The 22,829-nt window shown below is 37.3% G+C and overlaps 1 protein-coding gene and 1 pseudogene across 3 annotated transcripts in view; both read left to right on the forward strand.

Moving 5' to 3' along the window:
• RAD50 (RAD50 double strand break repair protein) overlaps positions 1-22,829 on the forward strand; it is a 286,023-nt gene that overhangs the window by 207,664 nt on the left and 55,530 nt on the right. For all 3 annotated transcript variants that reach the window (XM_077138398.1, XM_077138399.1, XM_077138397.1), the window contains exons 12-13: positions 13,745-13,920; positions 14,434-14,671. In XM_077138398.1, coding sequence (XP_076994513.1) covers positions 13,745-13,920; positions 14,434-14,671 — 414 coding nt within the window. The remainder of the gene's footprint in view (positions 1-13,744; positions 13,921-14,433; positions 14,672-22,829) is intronic.
• On the forward strand, positions 14,697-21,718 carry LOC143664925 (putative ATP-dependent RNA helicase DDX52 pseudogene; annotated as a pseudogene).

A 22,829-nucleotide genomic window follows, 5' to 3' on the forward strand; every position in this document is an offset into this window, starting at 1 on the left:
AACACATCTTAGACCCAAAGATAAACATAGGTTGAAAGTGAAAGGTTGGGAAAAGATATTTCATGCAAATAACAACCAGAAAAGAGCAGACGTGGCTATACTAATATCCAACAAAGTAGACTTCAAATGTAAAACAGTTAAAAGAGACAAAGAAGGACACTATCTACTAATAAAAGGAACAATTAAACAAGAAGACATAACAATCATAAATATTTACGCACCGAACCAGAATGCCCCAAAATACGTGAGGAATACACTGCAAACACTGAAAAGGGAAATAGACACATATACCATAATAGTTGGAGACTTCAATTCACCACTCTCATCAATGGACAGAACATCTAGACAGAGGATCAATAAAGAAATAGAGAATCTGAATATTACTATAAATGAGCTAGACTTAACAGACATTTATAGGACATTACATCCCACAACTGCAGGATACACCTTTTTTTCAAGTGCTCATGGATCATTCTCAAAGATAGACCATATGCCGGGTCACAAAGCAAGTCTTAACAAATTTAAAAAGAGTGAAATCATACACAACACTTTCTCGGATCATAAAGGAATGAAGTTGGAAATCAATAATAGGCGGAGTGCCAGAAAATTCACAAATACATGGAGGCTCAACAACACACTCTTAAACAACAAGTGGGTCAAAGAAGAAATTGCAAGAGAAATTAGTAAATACCTAGAGGCGAATGAAAATGAAAACACAACATATCAAAACTTATGGGATGCAGCAAAGGCAGTGCTAAGAGGGAAATTTATTGCCCTAAATGCCTTTATCAGAAAAGAAGAAAAGGCAAAAATGCAGGAATTAACTGTCCACTTGGAAGAACTGGAGAAAGAACAGCAAATTAATCCCAAAGCAAGCAAAAGGAAAGAAATAACAAAGATTAGAGCAGAAATAAATGAAATTGAAAACATGAAAACAATAGAGAAAATCAATAAGACCAGAAGTTGGTTCTATGAGAAAATCAATAAGATTGATGGGCCCTTAGCAAGATTGACAAAAAGAAGAAGAGAGAGGATGCAAATAAATAAGATCAGAAATGGAAGAGGAGACATAACTACTGACCTCACAGAAATAAAGGAGGTAATAACAGGATACTATGAACAACTTTACGCTAATAAATACAACAATTTAGATGAAATGGACAGGTTCCTGGAAAGACATGAACAACCAACTTTGACTCAAGAAGAAATAGATGACCTCAACAAACCAATCACAAGTAAAGAGATTGAATTAGTCATTCAAAAGCTCCCTAAAAAGAAAAGTCCAGGACCAGACGGCTTCACATGTGAATTCTATCAAACATTCCAGAAAGAATTAGTACCAACTCTCCTCAAACTCTTCAAAAAAATCGAAGTGGAGGGAAAACTACCTAATTCATTCTATGAAGCCAACATCACCCTCATACCAAAACCAGGCAAAGATATTACAAAAAAAGAAAACTACAGACCAATCTCTCTAATGAATATAGATGCAAAAATCCTCAATAAAATTATAGCAAATCGTATCCAACAACACATTAAAAGAATTATACACCATGACCAAGTAGGATTCATCCCAGGTATGCAAGGATGGTTCAACATAAGAAAATCAATTAATGTAATACACCACATCAACAAATCAAAGCAGAAAAATCACATGATCATCTCAATTGATGCAGAGAAGGCATTTGACAAGATTCAACATCCTTTCCTGTTGAAAACACTTCAAAAGATAGGAATACAAGGGAACTTCCTTAAAATGATAGAGGGAATATATGAAAAACCCACAGCTAATATCATCCTCAATGGGGGAAAATTGAAAACTTTCCCCCTAAGATCAGGAACAAGACAAGGATGTCCACTATCACCACTATTATTCAACATTGTGTTGGAAGTTCTAGCCAGAGCAATTAGACAAGAAAAAGAAATACAAGGCATCAAAATTGGAAAGGAAGAAGTAAAACTATCACTGTTTGCAGACGATATGATGCTATACGTAGAAAACCCAGAAAAATCCACAACAAAATTACTAGAGCTAATAAATGAGTACAGCAAAGTAGCAGGCTACAAGATCAACATTCAAAAATCTGTAGCTTTTCTATACACTAGTAATGAACAAGCTGAGGGGGAAATCAAGAAACGAATCCCATTTACAATCACAACTAAAAGAATAAAATACCTAGGAATAAATTTAACTAAAGAGACAAAAAACCTATATAAAGAAAACTACAAAAAACTGCTAAAAGAAATCACAGAAGACCTAAATAGATGGAAGGGCATACCGTGTTCATGGATTGGAAGACTAAATATAATTAAGATGTCAATCCTACCTAAACTGATCTACAGATTCAATGCAATACCAATCAAAATCCCAACAACTTATTTTTCAGAAATAGAAAAACCAATAAGCAAATTTATCTGGAAGGGCAGGGTGCCCCGAATTGCTAAAAACATCTTGAGGAAAAAAAACGAAGCTGGAGGTCTCGTGATGCCGGACTTTAAGGCATATTATGAAGCCACAGTGGTCAAAACAGCATGGTATTGGCATAAAGATAGATATATCGACCAATGGAATCGAATATAGTGCTCAGATATAGACCCTCTCATCTATGGACATTTGATCTTTGATAAGGCAGTCAAGCCAATTCACCTGGGACAGAACAGTCTCTTCAATAAATGGTGCCTAGAGAACTGGATATCCATATGTAAAAGAATGAAAGAAGACCCGTATCTCACACCTTATACAAAAGTTAACTCAAAATGGATCAAAGATCTAAACATTAGGTCTAAGACCATAAAACAGTTAGAGGAAAATGTAGGGAGATATCTTATGAATCTTACAACTGGAGGTGGTTTTATGGACCTTAAACCTAAAGCAAGAGCACTGAAGAAAGAAATAAATAAATGGGAGCTCCTCAAAATCAAACACTTTTGTGCATCAAAGAACTTCATCAAGAAAGTAGAAAGACAGCCTACACAATGGGAGACAATATTTGAAAATGACATATCAGATAAAGGTCTAGTATCCAGAATTTATAAAGAGATTGTTCAACTCAACAACAAAAAGACAGCCAACCCAATTACAAAATGGGAAAAAGACTTCAACAGACACCTACCAGAAGAGGAAATACGGATGGCCAAGAGGCACATGAAGAGATGCTCAATGTCCCTGGCCATTAGAGAAATGCAAATCAAAACCACAATGAGATATCATCTCACACCCACCAGAATGGCCATTATCAACAAAACAGAAAATGACAAGTGCTGGAGAGGATGCGGAGAAAGAGGCACACTTATCCACTGTTGGTGGGAATGTCAAATGGTGCAACCACTGTGGAAGGCAGTTTGGCGGTTCCTCAAAAAGCTGAATATAGAATTGACATACGACCCAGCAATACCATTGCTAGGTATCTACTCAAAGGACTTAAGGGCAAAGACACAAACGGACATTTGCACACCAATGTTTATAGCAGCGTTATTTACAATTGCAAAGAGATGGAAACAGCCAAAATGTCCATCAACAGAAGAATGGCTAAACAAACTGTGGTATATACATACGATGGAATATTATGCAGCTTTAAGACAAGATAAACTTATGAAGCATGTAATAACATGGATGGACCTACAGAGTATTATGCTGAGTGAGTCCAGCCAAAAACTAAAGGACAAATACTGTATGGTCCCACTGAAGTGAATGGACATTCGAGAATAAACTTGAAATATGTCATTGGTAACAGAGTCCAGCAGGAGTTAGAAACAGGGTAAGATAATGGGTAATTGAAGCTGAAGGGATACAGACTGTGCAACAGGACTAGATACAAAAACTCAAAAATGGACAGCACAATAATACCTAATTGTAAAGTAATCATGTTAAAACACTGAATGAAGCTGCATCTGAGCTATAGGGGTTTTTTTTGTTTGTTTTTTTTACTATTATTACTACTTTTATTTCTTTTCTCTATATTAACATTTTATATCTTTTTCTGTTGTGTTGCTAGTTCTTCTAAACCGATGCAAATGTACTAAGAAACGATGATCATGCATCTATGTGATGATGTTAAGAATTACTGAGTGCATATGTAGAATGGTATGATTTCTAAATGTTGTGTTAATTTTAATTTTTTTTTTCTTTCCGTTAATAAAAAAAAAAATCTCATAAAAACAATCCATGTACAATCATCAGCATTCTCAATTTTAGGCAGTTTTCATTAGTCCAAAGAGAAAAATACATAAACACAGCCTCACCAAATAGCAAATCTAAACCTCCCCTCCCCTTAGCTCCTCTCCCCTTAGCTCTTGTCTGCCTCCCATTTCCCCCAATTATTTACCCCTGGTATTGCTGTAGTGTTGTTGATGTCTTCCTGTTAACTATAGGCCATAGCATGCAATGGTAGTTTTCCCCCATATCCCTGTATTAAGGACTCTTTTTACAAGATCCATACATTTGAAGTGGTTTATGCAAGAACTTCTATTTGTAGTGTTAATTGGTGGGATACATGGCTCTATACAACCCACTTTAATCATATTCACCTTTAATATGGCAATATTAGTTACAAACCCGCTAATGAACATGCTATCACTTCTATCCATTCCCATACATTTAAGTTCAATCTCATTAGATAACCATTCACCTATCTCTAAAACTTCTTTGTACCTCTCCTTCCCCTATATTCTACATTATAGGCCTCTGAGTTTACCTTTACCAGGGTCATATTAGCGAAATTATGCAGTATCTATCCTTTTGTGTCTGATTTACTTCACTCAGCATTACATCCTCAAGGTTTTCTTATGTTGTCATATGCTTTCGGACTTTATTTTGTCTTACTGCTGCAGAATGTTCCATCGTAGTCATACACCACATTTTGTTTATCCACTCGTCTTTGATGGCTATTTGGATTGTTTCCATCTTTTGACATTTCTGAATCATGCTGCTGTGAACATTGGTGTGCAAATGTCTGTTTGTGTCACTGCTTTCAACTCTTCTGGGTATGTATTGAGAAATGGTATTGCCAGGTCATAGGGCAACTTCATACTAAGGAATTGCCAGACTGTCTTCCACAACGGTTGTACCATTCATTATGCATTCCCATCAGCAGTGAATATGTATTCCAGTTTATCCACATCCTCTCCAAAATTTGTAGTTTCTGTTTTATTTAATTGCAGCCATACTTACAAGTGTGAGGTGTTATCTCATATCCATAGTCTTTATTTGCATTTCCCTTACAGCTAATGAAGATGAGCATCTTTTCATATGCTTTTTAGTCATCTGCATTTGCTCTTCAGAAAAATGTCTATTCATATCTTTTGCTCATTTTGTAATTGAATTGTGTGTTCTTTTGTTTTAGAGTTGTTTGATTTATTCATGTGTACAGGATATCAAGCCTTTATCTGATATGTGGTTTTCAATTATTTTCTCCCATTGAGTTGGCTACGTTTTTGACAAACTCCTTTGAGGCACAGAAGTATTTGATCTTAAGGAGTTCCCATTTATCTACTTTTTCTTTTAATGCCTGTGCTTTGAGTATAAAGTTTAAGAAGCTACCTCCTATTACTAGGTATTGAAGATATTTCTTGTAGGAGTTTTATGTTATTGGCTCTTATATTTAGTTTATCCACTTTGAGTTTACTTTTGTATAGGGTGTAAGGTAGGGATCCTCTTTCATTCTTTTGGCTATTGATATCCAGTTCTCCCATGCCTATTTATTGAAAACAGTATTCTGTCCCAGCACAGTGGTATTGGGGACCTTGTCAAAGATTAATTGACTATAGATTTGGTGGTCTGTCTCCACACTTTTGATTTGATTCATTGGTAAATACCTCTTTCATTGTGGCAGTACCATGCTGCTGTCACTTTATAGTAAGATTAGTGTCAGGAAGTGTTAGTCTTCCCAGTTTGCTGTTCTTCTCTAGCATATCTTTGACTATTTGAAGTCTTTTTCCCTTCCAAATAAATTTGATAACTAGCTTTTCCAAGTCTTCAAATAGTTTTTTGAAATTCTGATTGGGATTTCATTAAATCTGTAGATTAGTTTGGTTAGAATTGATGTCTTAACTATATTTAATCTCCCTATCCGTGAGCACGGAGTGTCTTTCCACCTATTTAGATCTTCTTGGGTTTCTTTTAGCAGTGTTTTGTAGTTTTCTGTGTACATGTCGTTTACATACCTGGTTAAGTTTATTCCTAGATAATTGATTCTTTTGGTTGCTATTTTGAGTGGAATTTTTTCCTTGTCTCTTAAGTTAGGTTATTACCAATGTTTAGAAACATTACTGATTTTTGTACATCTTGTATCCCACCACTCTGCTGAATTCGTTAATTAGCTCAAGTAGCTTTGTCATAAATTTCTCAGGATTTTTTGGGTATAGGATCATGTCATCTGCAAATAATGAAAGTTTTACTTTTTTCTTTTCTATTTGGATGCCTTTTATTTTTTTCTCCTGCCTTATTTTAGCTAGAACTTCAAGTACAATGTTAAATAATAGTGGTGACAATGGGCATCCTTCTCTCATTCCCAATTTAGGGGGAGTTCTTTCAGTCTCTCACTATTAAGTTGAATGCTGGTTATGGGATTTTCATATATGTCCTTTTTGATTATTGAGATAGTTTCCTTTGATTTCTACCTTTTGAAGTGTTTTTATGAAACAAAGGATGCTGAATTTTGTTGAATGCTTTTTCCAGCATCAATTGGGATGATCATGTGATTCCCTCCCTTTTGATTTATTAATATGTTGTATTTATTGATTTATTAATATGTTGATTGATTTTCTAGTGTTGAACCATCCTTGCATTCCTTTATAAACCCGGCTTGATCATGATGTGTAATTCTTTTAAAATGTGAGTGGATTTGATCTGCTTTTATTTTATTGAGAATTTATGCATGTATGTTCATTAGGGAGATTGGGCTGTAGTTTTCCTTTCTTGTAGCATCTTTATCTGGTGTTGGTATTAGAATGATATTGCCTTCATAAAATACGTTATGTTTTCCTCAGTTTTTTAGAAGAGTTTAAGTGGGAGTAGTGTTAGTTCTTTTTGAAAAGTTTGGTAAAATTCTCCTGTGAAGCCTTCTGCCCCTTGGCTTTTCTTTCTAGGAAGATTTTTTGATGATTGCAGTTGGTTTGTTTCTTCTCGAGTCAGTGTAGGTTGTTCCTTTATTTGTAGAAATTTGTCCATTTCATCTCAGTTGTCTAGTTTGTTGGCGTATAGTTGTTCATAGTATCCTCTTTTGATTTTTTCTTTTTTTTTAATTTCTTCAGGATCCAGGTAACAACTCTCTCTCATTTCTCATTTTGCTTATATGGATCTTCTTTCTTTTTCATTGTCAGCCGAGCTAGAGATCCATCTATTTTATTGATTTTCTCAAAGAACCAACTTTGGGTTTTTTTGGTTTTGGTTTTGGTTTTTTTCTTTTTAATTATTTTTTTTAAACATAACATACAAACATGAACATTCTTACCCAACTTTTGGTTTTATTCATTCTTTTTGTTTTTTATTTTTTCTTCTCTAATTATTTTTGCTTTGCTCTTCATTTTTTCTCTTCTATTTGCTTTCAGGTTAGTTTGCTGTTGTTTCTCTAGTTCCTCCAGATGAGCAATTAAGTCATCAAGTTTTGCTTTTTCTTTCTTTCTTTTTTTTTTTTTGTGTGTGTGTGTGGGGGGGCAGGCACCAGGTATCAAACTTGGGTCTCCAGCGTGGCAAACAAGAACTCTGCCTGCTGAGCTACCGTAACCTGCCCTTTCTTTTTTTTTGAATGTAGGCATTTAGGGTCATAAATTTCCCTCTCAGCACTACCTTTGCTGCATCGCCTCAGTTCTTTTATGTTGTATTCTCATCTTCATTTGTCTCTAGATATTTACCAAGTTCTCTAATGGTTTATTCGTTGACTCATTGTTTTAGTTTGTTAAAGCTGCTGGAAATGCAATATACTGGAAATGGGTTAGCTTTTATAAAGGAAATGTATTAAGTTACAAGTTTACAGTTCTAAAACCATAAAAATGTCCAAACTTAAGGTATCCAGATAAAGATATCGTGACCTAAGAAAGACCAATGGGTCCAGAACACCTCTGTCAACTGGGAAGGCAAGTGGCTGGTGTCTGCTGGTCTTTTTGGCTTCTAGTTTCAAGCACCTTCTCTGGGGGCATCTGCTTTCTGTATCTCCAAATGTCTCATTCGGCTCTGAGCTTTTTCCAGAGTGGTTCCCTTGTAAAGGACCCAAGTAAGTGGAATGAATCAGTGGAGACATATCTCAATGGAAACCACCTAATCAAAAGGTCCTACCCACAGTTAGGTGGGTCACAACTCCAAGGAAACAATCTAATCAAAAGATCCCACCCTATCATTCAGAACACAGGGGTAAGGAAGGCATTGTCTGTATTTTAGAACCACACCTACTCTTTGAGACCAAAGGAAGAAAGGTTTATTTTGTCCAGAACCTAAATTCTCTGTAGCACATAATCTGACGCAACCTGTCTAGATAGCTTATTTGAACAGGGAGCCCAGAATAAGAATCAGGGCCCTTATTCCAGTATAGTTTATTGTAATGCCTGGATATGACCTAGAATTAAATAAGCAGATAATCAGAAAGTATTGGCAAAGTTCCTTGAGGATGGGAGAAAAAATATGAAACTGTTAAACCTTACCATCAAGAATCCCCTGATAGTGTGTCAGACTTGAGTAACATCCAAATCAATAGGCCATGCCCTTGATCCTGGGGCTTGTGAAGCTTATGTAGGCAGCAGAGAAGCTCAGACTACCTATAGGTATGCCTAAGTTACTTCTGTAGGGCCTGTTTTGTTGCTCAGATGTGACCTAAGCTCAACTCTGTAAGTGAAATCATTGCCCTCCCCCCGATGTGGGCAGGACATCCAGCGGTGAAAGTCTCCCTGGCAGTGTGGGATCAGCAATTCCATCCTGACCAAAAGGGGAAAAGAAGTGTAACTAATAAAGTATCGGTGGCTGAGAGATTTCAAATAGAGTAGAGAGTATACTCTGGAGGTCATTCTTACTCAGGGTTTAACTAGACATTACTACCTACCATAACTTGTCAAACCCCAACCAGAACCATTCCAGCCAATTCTAAAGAACACCTCAGGCAATATATAAGATTTTACAAAGGTTCCGTGCATTAAGGTAACTTTCCAGAAATCTACAACCTCCAGATGGGTTCCTGGACCAGATAAGTCCTGAAACCTAGAGGACCCAGCCTCTCTGGAACATCAGCTAGTTCCATCTCCCTACCCTATATTATTGACAGCCCCTTCCAACATGAAAAGTTAGAATGACCATAACCCAGTTACCTTTAAAGAGTGGGATAGAAAGATCAAAGGTGATTGTGGAGTTATACAGTGAAGGTAGGATTTAACAAATGAATATAATTGCTGAATCATTTAGTTGATATTTCTTTTAGTCTCAAGTATCTTAGAGCAGCTAGAAGTAAAAACCTAAAATTGTGGAATTGTAACCCATACCAAAATCTGTTGTACAACTAATTGTTGTGCTGTGCTTTGAAATTTACTGCTTTTTTGCATATATGCTGTTTTTCGCAAAAAAAAGGAAAAAGTCAATTGTTTGATCAAAAAATATTCCTTCTAGCTTCTTATATTCTGGATCAGCTAGAAGGAAGAATCTGAGAGGTGGTATGTTAGCCCATGAGAAACTCTGAGATTTGTCCTGTAACCACGTGTTGAAGAGTGCTCTGAAAATTTACTGCTTTTTTCTTTCTCTGATTTGTATATATATTATACAATTAAAAAAAGTTAAAAAAAAAAAATGGTCCCACCGTAAACAATGGCTTCCTCAAGACTGGATTAGGAAAAAAAACATGGCTTTTATGGGATACATGACATTTTCAAACCAGCACACCCACCGATTAAGTGCATGTTACTTAATCTCCATATATTTGTGAAAGTTTTGGTTCTTTGATGGTTATTGATTTCCAGTTTTATTGCGTTGTGGCCAAAGAAAGTGCTTTGAGTAATTTCAGTCTTTTTAAAATTATAAAGGCCTATTTTGTACCCTAGCATATGATCTATCCTGGAGAACCTGTTTCATGAGCAGTAGAAACTAATGTATATTTTAGTGTTTTGGGATATAACAATATGTATATGTCTGTTAGGTCTGATTCATCTATCACATTCTTTAAATTCTTTATTTCCTTGTTGATTCTCTAGTGGTTCTGTCTGTAGAAGAGTGTGGCATATTGACATCTTCCACTATTATTGTTGAAGTATCTTTTGTTCCCTTCAGTTTTGCCAGTGTTTGCCTCATGTACTTTGGAGCTTCTTGATTAGGAGCATAAACATTTATGGTTGTTATTTCCTTCCTTGTCTCTTTTGACATCTTTACGTTTCATGTCTGTTTTGCCTGAGACTAGTATAGCTATTCCTGCTTTACTTTGGTTACAGCTTGCATGGGACATCTTTTTCCATCCCTTCACTTTCAACCTATTTCTATCCTTTGGTTGAAGATGAGTCTCTTGTAAGCAGCATATACCTGGATATATATTTTAATCCATTCTGCTGGTCTGTGTCTTTTAATTGGTGAGTTTAGTCCATTACATTCAAAGTTATTACTGTAAAGGCAGTTTTTTAATCTACCAAACTTATCCTTTGGTTTTTATTTTTCAGCTCTATATATTCTTTTCCCTCCCTCTCACTTTATCCTTAAAGTTTCCTTTATTGTCACTCTTCAATTCTGTGTTCTCCTCTCAACCTCCCTCTCCTGTTTTTTTCTCAGCCAACAGAACGCTCTTTAGTATTTCTTGTAGGGCAGGTCTCTTGTTGACAAATTCTCTCAGCATTTGTTTATCTGTAGAAATTTTTTATCTCTCCCTCACGTTTAAAGGACATCTTAGCTGGATAAAGAATTCGTGGCTTGTAGTCTTTCTCTTCCCAGATCTTAAATATGTCATACTACCTCCTTCTTCCTCCATGGTGCCAGTTAAGTAGTCAGTACTTAGTCTTATATGGCTTCCCTTGTATATGTTGGATCTCTTTTCTCTTGCTGTTTTCAGGACTTTCTGCTTCTCTTCAACATTTGACAGTCTGATTAGTATATGTCTTAGTGTAGACCTATTTGGATTTATTCTCTTTGGAGTTTGTTGGACTTATTTGATTTGTATATTTATGTTTTTTATAAAGGTTAGGAAATTTCCCCCCTTATCTCTTCAACTAATCTTCCTAGCCCTTTTCTCTTCCTCTTTCTTACATTTGTGTGTCATTTACCTGAGATCCAATTCCAATTTTTCTGTCCTTCTTGCCATTTGTTCTTTTGTCCTCTTGAATTCTGTTATCCTGTCCTCTAGTTCACTTATTCTTCCACCTCTTCAAATCTGCTATTGTATGTCTCTAATATATTTCTAATTTGGACTACAGTATCTTTCATCTCTGTGAGATATACTGTTTTTCTATTTATTCTTTGAAATTCATCTTTATGCTCTTCTAGTATCTTCTTGATATCCTTTATGCCGTTAGCCAACCCACTGAATATATTTAGGAGAGTTGTATGAACATCTTTGATTAGTTGTTCCAGATTCTCTGTCCCCTCCAGTGTTTTAATTTGGTCATTTGGCTGTTCCATATCTGCCTGCATCTTCATGTGCTTTGTTATTTTCTCTTGTCTTCAGGGCATTTGATTATCAAGGTTATTTTGAAAGTTGATTTCCTTCACTCGTCTAAGGTTTTGTATTTGCTTGCATTTGCATTGATGGTCTCCTCTTTGTACTTGGTTTGTCAGTAATTCCTCACCAAACCAAGGTCTGGACTTCCTTCGGGGGTTGTGACTGTACTTAAGGATCTGTTAAAAGCTAGGCTGGTGACAAGGGTTCTATGTACTAGAGTAACTTTCCAGAAACCTCCAACCTCCAGATGGTCCAAATAAGTCCTGAAATCCAGCACAGCATCTCCAGAACATCAGATGGTTCCATCTCCCTGCCCCATATTAGTGACAGATCCTACCAATACAAAAAATTTAGAATTGCCATAACCCAAACAACCCTAAAGAGGTATGGAAAGATCAAAGGTGATGGTGGAATTATACATAGAAGATAGGACTTAACAAATAAATATGAATGCTGAATCATTAAATTGATATCTCTTGTAGTTTCCAGTATTTTATAGTAGCTAGAAGTAAAAACCTGAAACTAGAATTGTAACCCATGTCAAAGTCTGAAATGTGTTCTGCAACTAAGTGTGGTGCTGTACTTTGAAATTTGAAGCTTTTTTGTATATATGTAATTGTTCACACAAAAAGAAAGAAAAGTCAATAGTGATGATAAAAAAGTATTTAAGCCCTCTAGCCTCCTATATTCTGGAGCAGCTAGAAGGAAAAATATGAGTGGATTGTATGGTAGCCCATGACAAACTCTGGGATGTGTCCCGTAACCACTTGTTGAAGAGTACTTTGAAAACTATTGCTTTTTTATTTCTTTGCTTTGTACATAATGTTATACTCTACAATTTAAAAAAATGTTAAAAAGAATAAAAAAGCTAGGCCAGTAAGCAGTTTGTTAGACTGCATTTTCCACTTCTTAGCAGGTAGCACTCTTGTGCCACCTCTTCTCGTCACGCCCAGTTCTCCCGGACTACAGCAACTGGCTGAGCTGGATGAAGACCCATTGCCCTTCCATCCAGAGCTGTTGGTCTCACTGTGTGCTGAAAGCCGGCACCCTAAGGGCTGGGTTGTGAGCAGTGTGCACCTCAACAGAAAATCCACTTGTGGGCCCAATGGGTCTGGTGGCCCCCAGGCTCCCACTTGGAATGACCTTGGGCTGTGGGACTGGAAATTTCAGCTTCCCCTGTCTGTAGGCAGCCCAGAAACACCTGGTGGCTGGTCACAGGAAGCGCCTGGTATGCAGCTAGGCACTCTACTTGGCCCCCTTTTCTCTGTCCATGCACAACTGAGGGCTCCAGAGATCCATTGGGAAAGGGGAACAGTGTTAGTGTGAGTCTCTTTTCACTGGCCATTTGTCAGACCAGCTCAACTCTGTGTCTCCCCTTCCTCCCAGGCAGGGCCCCCAATCTCTGCCAAAAAACAGGCACCCACGGCAGCCTGTCTCAGGTTGGAAGCAGGCACTGTGCACTGGTGCAGGGAAATTAATCTACTGACTTCCGGGTTCCCCACAGTAGCTCCTGGCTGTAGAGCCACGAGTAAGATTTCTCTAGCTAGTTGCGGGGATAGGTTGGAGTGCAAAAGCGCACTGCTCCTTCAGAACCTGCAGTTGCCTGCACACCACCACTCAATCTGCAGTGGGGTCACTTCCAAGCATACTCACCCCATTCTCTCTGTCCCAATTTCTCCACTTTTCCACCCAAGACCTCCCTATACAGTGTAGAGTCTCTCTGGCCACTCGCACCCTGGAACTGGAACTGCAATCCCTGTCATTTTTCTGTCCCTTCTCTCATTGCTCTGCAGAGCAGGGGTAAACACAGCCTGTTTTACTATTCCACCATCTTCAGTTTTCCCTCATTGGTCCTAGTGGAGGCTGGTTGTCACACCATAATTATTCACAGTGCATGTTTTCATTCTCAAATGTGTCCCAGTCTCTAGTGCTGTGCAGAAGCCATCCTGATGCTCTGTTCTGCTGGGATTCTGTTGGTTTCTGTGATTTTTGCCTTGACTTCTAAATAAAGTACTTGGTCATGACACACCTTTGTAATATTTGTTGACAGAATTTGTCTTGTATCTACTTATTCAAACTTCAAACTCATTTCTCATATTTAAAAATTGTAATGCTTTATGTTTTTATTTTAGCAAAGAACTGGCTTCAGCTGAGCAAAATAAAAATCATATAACTAATGAGTTAAAAAAAAAGGAAGAGCAGTTGTCCAGTTATGAAGACAAGCTGTTTGATGTTTGTGGTAGCCAGGATTTTGAAAGTGATTTAGGCAGGCTTAAGGAGGAAATTGAAAAATCCTCAAAACAACGAGGTGAGTATCCTGCTTTATGTATCAAGACACTTTAACACTTTGAATGTTCATTCACAGTTATCTTTTAAGGATAGAAGATTTAAAAATTTCGTTCTGGGGCCACATGACTTGAGTTTCAATCTTAGCCCCACAGCTTACTTGCTCTGTGGCTTTGGGAAAATTATTGAAGCCATCCTATAATCCAGATTCATCATCTGTCAAATGAGGACAATTATTAGGAATGAGAAAATGAGATAATAGATGTAAAGCCCTTACATTGGTACCTGGCACATAAGAAGCTCTCAACAAATATTAAGTTTTGTTATACTTTTTGTAGACTACCAAAAAATAATTTACACAAGTCTGGAGTGTATTGTCCCCTTTTTAGGAAGAAGATTTAAGTATTACAATTCTGGTTTCTTTCATAATGTGTTTCTGAAGCAAGGAGGAGAATACTTTATAGAAAAATATGTGACCGTATTAGCTATATTTTATGTTCTTCTCACTGGATATATATTTATTTTCTGAAAATAGCCATGTTGGCTGGAGCCACAGCAGTTTACTCCCAATTCATTACTCAGCTAACAGATGAAGACCAGTCATGTTGCCCTGTCTGTCAGAGGGTTTTTCAGACAGAGGCTGAATTACAAGAAGTCATTAGTGATTTGCAATCAAAGCTGAGACTTGCTCCAGATAAACTGAAGTCAACAGAATCAGAGCTAAAGAAAAAAGAAAAACGGCGTGATGAAATGCTGGGACTTGTGCCCATGAGGTGAGACTAAAGATTTTCCATTACTGTACATGAGGTAGCAGCAGTCTAAAAGTATCATTTGTTTTACTTTGCTAGACTGCACAATGCAATACCATAAAATGGGTTTTCTTAAACATTGGGAATTTATTTCCTTATGGATGAGGCTGGGGAAATATCCAAATCAAAGCATCATCAAGGTGATGTTCTCTCCCTTCTCCCTTCTCCCTTATCCCCTGGGTTTTGTTGATTTCAGCTGCTTGCCTCTGTGGCTTTCTCTCGATCTCTCTCTCTTTCTCTGTATTATTCCATTTATGAAGGACTCCAATAATAGAATTTAGACCCATCCTGAATAAGATGGTCATACATTAACTGAAATATCCTAGTCCAAATGTCCTATTTACTGTAGGTCCACACCTACAGGAGTAAATGAAATTTAAGAACATGTTCTTCTAGGGTACATTGAGCTTCAAAACACTACACCACCCAGTGCTTAGCATGTGGTTGGTGCTTGGAAAGGATGTGTTGAATGAATAAAAATTAAGTCAGAATTCTGAGCCATTATGTCCTGTCTCATATTGTTATTTATATAAAAAGAAGAAACAATTAGCTTAACTAAAGGTAAGGTTGTTTCTTAAACTAGTCATGTGGCAGACATAGTCTTAGGGCTTTTGGTTTTTTGTTTAATTCCTGATACTTGGCTTAAGGGAATAAATTTTGGTGGATTTAGAACTCTTCACTGCTATATCCAGCAAACCCAGCAAAAGAATTAATGAAAATCTCTCCACAAAGACAAATTTTAAACTATATTTTTATGTATTTACCCATTTAAAAAAGAATGAATTTTTTTTTGTTTATATTTCTCCTCTGTTTTACCAGAAATTTGGATGATGGTCTAAAACCAGAAGTATGTGCTGATTGCTTGTTGTCTCCCAAAACACAGAACACAGGGCTGGTCACAGAGACCAGTAAGACGTGACCCTCAAGGAACTAGTGGTCTAACTAAGCTGACAAGCTCTCTGATTTAGGCATTAGAAATCTAGGCTTAACAAAGTACTGAATTGATTCAGACAAATGTGTTAATTAATAAGAGACACACCTGTGAACTACAGAATGGAAAAAAAGGACTTTGAAAATGAGAGAAGAGGAAGGATATAAAGCATAAAGAAGTTGGTCCAGTAATTAAGTGGAGAAGAAAATAAGAGCAGTGTGTGTAGAGACAAGGGGAGTATGACCTATACTGCAATAGAAATGTTTTTGGAGTTTGGAGAATTATTTGCAGGGAGTGATTTCCATAAACTGAGTGGATAGGGCTGCAGAGTATGTTCAGGTCTACTTACAATATCTGATAGATGAGGAAGAGCCATCCAAAAGGGACTTAATGAAAGGTATATTTTAGAAAAATTAGTCTAATGTTAATATATTGAATGGATCAGGCTGAGAAAACATCTGGAAGCAGAAAAACCAAGAAGGTTTGTTGTCCTGGAAAACCAAAGTGATGTTCCAGGAAGAAGAGAAAAGATCTAAGAAGATGTGTTCTGTGGGAGCCAGCCTCCAGGATGTCCCCCAGAGATCCTCTCCTAGTTTCCGCAGTCTTGTATGGTATTCTGAATTGTTAAAGAATTGGTCTGTAACTAAAAGAATGTGACAGAAGTGCTGACATGCCCCTTCCATGATTAGTAATATAAGGCACTGTGGCTTGTTGTTCTTGTTCTCTCTCTCTTGTTTCTGGGGGAAGCCAGCTGCTGTATTGTGAGTAATCCACATAGTGTGGACCTGAGAGCTTCAAACAACCACGGGATTGACTGGGAAGCAGATTCTCTAGCTAGTGAGACTTGAGGTGACTGTAGCAGCCTGGCTGACAGCTTGACTGAATCTGAGTGTCTTCTAATCTTCATGAGACACCCTGATTCAGAAGCACCCAGATAGCTGCTCCTGACCCTCAAACCTGGGTGAAATAATAAATGCTGTTGTTTTAAGCTGCTTAGCTTTGGGATTTTGTCCAGCAGCAGATAACTAGTAAAAGCACTAAGGGTGAATACCAGATTATTTGGGACTACAGAGAGAATGTGATAAAGATACAGAAGCGGGAATATGAGAATAAAAGAAACAAGAAGGCAGTAGCTTAAAAGAAAGTTCAAATAAAAGATAAAATGTGAAGTTTGTAGAAAGTACACATAGAGGAAATGTGAGCTTAGTTCTGTATCCTACTTTATAAATAACGGAAATCAAGATTGTATTATGTTTTAGGACTCTTGTCATCACAGCTTCTCTTCTCAGAGTAAGGGGCATATCTTAGTTTCTGTTATACCTCCACTGTTCCTCATTTATTGTAACTTTAGTAACTTTTTGCTGAATGAATGAAAACTGTGATATCTGTTTCAATTCTTTATTGCTGCATAGCAAACCTTAAAACTTAGTGACTCACAACAATGATTTATGATTTTTCATGGTTTTGTGGAATGACTGGGCTCAGCTGGGGTGAATTCTCTCTTAGGTCTTTCATTCAGTTGCAGTCAGTTAAGTGCAGTTTTCTCAAGGCTTCATTGGGCTGCAGATTCAAGATGACTTATTCACATGGATGGCAGCGATGCTGACTCTTGGCTGGAAGCTCAGCTGAGTCTGTCAGACAGAATAGCTTCACATGGCCTCTGCATATGCTTTGTGCTTGGCACCATAGCAACAGAGGAGGTATCCCAAGAGCAAATATTTTAAGAGATAATAAGTAGAAGCTACAAGTCTTTTAGGCTTGGGCCCAGAAATTAGCATATGTGTTACTTGTGCCATTTTCTGTTGGTCATAGTAGTCACAGAACTTGCCAAAATTCAATGGAAGTAGGCAAACATGCCACGTGTAGATGGGAGGATTTTAGAGTATTTGTGACCGATTTTAATCTGCAAAGTACTCTTTATCTAGAATGGCATTCATGTGCCATTCTAATTACCACACATCAAGTAAGATAACCTAAAGCTCGAAAAGGTTCAGAGAAAGCACTAAAAATGGACCAAGGTGTGAGTTGAACTGAAGTAAAGACAGATATGTTGTGAAACTTTTTCTCCTGAAGGCACCAGAACATAAACACCAGATGAACAGTCACGTGATGACCCCCAATTTGTTCCCCAAGCTCTGTTACTAGCACCCTACATTCATTATAACATCCTGGAGAACTGGAGTAGGATGAATATAGGGTAAATGAGAAGCCCTTATTTTCCATAGTGGGAAGTAATATTTTTTAAGTTTAACTGAATTCACAAATGAGAAGTTAATAATGAATTAGTAACAGAGGCCTTTTGTTGTTAAGTTGAAAAGCAATGGCATAGGAGTACAAATTGATTTCTAATTCTCTTTCTTACTCTGCTGGGTGACCTTAGAGATACCACTTAGCCCATCTGGAGCTTAGTTTCCCCCCGTAATAAGTGAGAGGGTTGATTTAGATGATAGCAAAACTTCCTTCTAGTTCTGCTCATAGTATAGGAGACTGCTGTCACACACACCCTGGAGTCACTCGGAGACAGTGTTTATGATAGTCACTCAGGTAGGGGGTTATAATTGGTGAAGAGGAGTGGGGTAACAAAAAAGGTTATTTTTGCCAGTGTGTCACTCCACCTATAAAATATACCCTTGATGCCAACACTGTCATGAGAACTGTTTATTCATTGAAGTAATATTTACTTAATAGGCACTCTGCTAGTGTACTGCTAGTGTTCTAGTAATATAGTAGTACACAAAATAGATAAAATCCCTGCCCTCATGCAGTTTACAATTTAGCATGGGGGAGACAAATAATCAAATAGGTAAATATCTGGTATGTCAGATGCTGATTAGTAGTACCATTAAAAAAAAATGCAACAGGGTAAGGAAATAGGGAGAGCCTGAGGGGTGGCAGAAAGGGAGTTGCTGATGCAGGTGGCATTTGAGCAAAGATGAGGGAAACAAGCATGCAGTACTCCAGAAGAGCATTCTAGTCTGTACAAGTACCTGGGCCATGTTGAGCTTGAAGGTCAAAGAGAAAAATGGTAGGGTAAAGATGGACGTCCACGATCTCTTTCGCCGACTCCGCGTGGGGGCTAAATTCGATGTAAGACGCTTCTCTGCAGACGCAACCCGATTTCAAGTAGGAAAAAGGAAATATGACTTTGATTCTTCAGAGGTTCTCCAGGGACTGGACTTTTTCAGAAACAAGTCTGTCTCAGGTGAGCCTGGAATATCAAGAACACAAGAACTCCAACATGAAGAGAAAAAAGAAGAGAGCCTATTTAAAAGGAAGAGGGAGCAGAAAAAGAAAAAAAAATTACTTCTCAAGAAGGAACTACTATACAGTGGATATCATCTGTGAAAGCTGACATTGAAGATAAAAAAGCTAAAGGAGAAAATAAACAAACTTCAGAAAAATTGGAACATCTCAGAAAGGAAAAGATAAACTTCTTCCGGAATAAACACAAAATTCATGTTCAAGGAACTGATCTTCCAGACCCAATTGCTACATTTCAGCAGCTTGACCAGGAATATAAAATCAATTCTCGATTGCTTCAGAACATTCTAAATGCAGGCTTCCAGATGCCTACGCCAATACAAATGCAAGCTATTCCAGTTATGTTGCATGATCGGGAACTCCTGGCTTCTGCTCCTACTGGATCTGGCAAGACTTTAGCTTTTAGCATTCCCATTTTAATGCAGCTGAAACCACCCATGAATAAAGGCTTCAGAGCTCTCGTTATATCACCAACACGAGAACTTGCCAGCCAGATTTACCGAGAACTAGTAAAAATCTCTGAGGGAACAGGATTCAGGGTACACATGATCCACAAAGCAGCAGTGGCAGCCAAAAAATTTGGACCTAAATCATCTGAGAAGTTTGATATTCTTGTGACTACTCCAAATCGACTAATCTACTTATTAAAGCAAGATCCTCCAGGAATAGATCTAACAAGTGTTGAGTGGCTGGTAGTAGATGAATCAGACAAACTCTTTGAAGATGGCAAAACTGGGTTCAGAGACCAGCTGGCTTCCATTTTCCTTACCTGCACATCTCACAAAGTCAGAAGAGCTATGTTCAGTGCTACTTTTGCATATGATGTTGAACAATGGTGCAAACTCAACCTGGACAATGTCATTACTGTATCCATTGGAGCAAGAAATTCTGCAGTAGGGACTGTAGAACAAGAACTTCTCTTTGTTGGGTCTGAGACTGGAAAACTTCTGGCCATGAGAGAACTTGTTAAAAAGGGTTTCAGTCCACCTGTTCTTGTTTTTGTTCAGTCCATTGAAAGAGCTAAAGAACTTTTTCATGAACTTATATATGAAGGTATTAATGTGGATGTTATTCATGCAGAAAGAACACAGCAACAGAGAGATAATACAGTCCACAGCTTCAGAGCAGGAAAAATATGGGTTCTGATTTGTACAGCCTTGTTAGCAAGAGGGATTGATTTTAAAGGTGTGAACTTGGTGATCAACTATGACTTTCCAACCAGCTCAGTGGAATATATCCACAGGATAGGTAGAACTGGAAGAGCAGAGCATAAAGGAAAAGCTGTTATTTTTTTCACTGAAGATGATAAACCATTATTAAGAAGTGTTGCCAATGTTATACAGGAAGCTGGATGTCCTGTACCTGAATACATAAAAGGTTTCAAAAAACTATTAAGCAAACAGAAGAAAAAGATGATTAAGAAACCATTGGAAAGAGAGAGCATTAATACAACTCCAAAATATTTCTTAGAGAAAGCTAAGAATAAACGGAAAAAGGCCACCCGTCAATCAGAAGGTCATAGCAAGAAGGAAGTAGCTCTTGAAGAAAGAAGTTAAAACCGGACTTTTTAGAAGACTAGCCAAGAAATGTAATTTTTTGATCCCAGCATGAATGCTGTTTTCATAGAATACTATATAAAGTCATATACTTAAAATCAAAAAAAAAAGAGAAAAATGGTAGAAAATGAACTTAAAGAAGCAGTAGGAGGCCCCAAACTCATCAACACTTAATATGAGACCACCATTGTGAATGAAATCTCAGCTGAAAATATGCCTGTTTGACATTTTGCCTCATACGTACTCCAAATCATTTATTATAACACCTCGTTTAAGTAAAAACTCAATTCAGTTAGTTTTTTTCCCTTTCCTCCTATATTTGTCAAGTTCTTCAGAGAAACAGAACTGACAGAAATTGGCTCGTGTGACTGGGAGGATTGGCACATCTGAGTTCTGTAGAGCAGGTCACAAATTGGAAATTCAATGATGGTAACATTGAATTCTCCAGCAGAAACTGACTAGCCAAAGTAGAAAGAGAAATTCTTTGTGATTGCTGAAATTATCAATACTCACTTTAAGGCCTCTAACTGAACAAAGGAGAAGACTCCTCTCATTGCTGAAAACTCATAGACGCAATCAACTAATTATTTAAATCCATCTATGAAATAACCCCACAGTGACGATCAGTCCAAGTGCTTACTTGACCAAACAGTTGGATACCATAACCTTGTCAAGTGGATGCATGAAATTCACCATCATACCTCCTAGAGCTTCTTTCAGTCCCACAGCTGTGTCAGGCCCTTTTACAAAAAATCCCTTTAGAGAGGAAATCCAAAAATAGGTGAATTAAGTTTCTGGGCAATAACAAAAATCCCAGAACCCTGAATGATTTCAGTAGCCCATTCTCTCAGGATTTTATTCTTTTTCTTAGATACGTACTATTTTAAAATAGCATCTTAGATAATCATCAGAAAAGACAGGGCACCAAAACCAGTCTGGACCACATTGATGAGGTGTTTCTTGCATGTGTGTATGTGTAAATGCCAAAACAAGATTAACATTGTATCCACAAAGCTGCCCCTACCCTTTAATTTGTAAGTGAATTCTTGACTGTTATTAGGCTACTCGTCACTAGTACTGTGCCTCTTTTTAGGCACTTAATTTAAGACTAGCTTCTGATCTATGACTACAATATTAAGGAAGTATTATAAGCATGGAGTTACTAATAACCTGTATACCTTAATATTTACTCTATAGGTTTTCTTTTCTGTAGTATAAAAAATTATAGGTGGAGGGGCACTGACCACACCTTTAAAATCAATCCCTCTTGCTAACAAGGCTGTACAAATCAGAACCCATATTTTTCCTGCTCTGAAGCTGTGGACTGTATTATCTCTCTGTTGCTGTGTTCTTTCTGCATGAATAACATCCACATTAATACCTTCATATATAAGTTCATGAAAAAGTTCTTTAGCTCTTTCAATGGACTGAACAAAAACAAGAACAGGTGGACTGAAACCCTTTTTAACAAGTTCTCTCATGGCCAGAAGTTTTCCAGTCTCAGACCCAACAAAGAGAAGTTCTTGTTCTACAGTCCCTACTGCAGAATTTCTTGCTCCAATGGATACAGTAATGACATTGTCCAGGTTGAGTTTGCACCATTGTTCAACATCATATGCAAAAGTAGCACTGAACATAGCTCTTCTGACTTTGTGAGATGTGCAGGTAAGGAAAATGGAAGCCAGCTGGTCTCTGAACCCAGTTTTGCCATCTTCAAAGAGTTTGTCTGATTCATCTACTACCAGCCACTCAACACTTGTTAGATCTATTTCTGGAGGATCTTGCTTGCAATGGTGGCACAGTGGCAAAGTTCTTGCCTGCCATGCTGGAGACCTGGGTTCTTTTCCTGTTGCCTGCCATGTAAAAAAAAAAAAGAAAAAAAGAACAGGTTGTCTACTGCACAGATCAGTTCAGGTTGGCATTTCTGGGTCATAGTGTAGACTTGTAAAAAAATCATTAAATAATAGTAAATAAGAGCTAACCTTGAGTTTCTAATTTTTCCTTTCATTTATTATGAAACTTCGTTAGAGAATAATTTAATTGTACCAACTTGAATTACTGTGATAATTTAGTTTTAAACAAGAATTTGAGTTGCTTTTTTTTTTTAAGATTAAATGCAAATTTTATTGCTTCAGAGATGTCAGCAGAAATATGTGTAGGACTAGTACTTGCTACAGAGGTACAATTCATTAGCTAGAACAGCTCTGATAAAATGGATTGACAACTTTTTTTATTGATATACACATACCATGTAATCGTCTTAAGTGTACAATCAGTGGTTTACAGCATCATATAGCTGTGCATTTATCATCATAATCAACTTATTTGTGTGTGTGTGAAAAATAACATACAAAAAAGCAATAAATTTCAAAGC

The sequence above is a fragment of the Tamandua tetradactyla genome, chromosome 20 (genome assembly GCF_023851605.1).
Source record: "Tamandua tetradactyla isolate mTamTet1 chromosome 20, mTamTet1.pri, whole genome shotgun sequence".
NCBI lineage: Eukaryota > Metazoa > Chordata > Mammalia > Pilosa > Myrmecophagidae > Tamandua > Tamandua tetradactyla.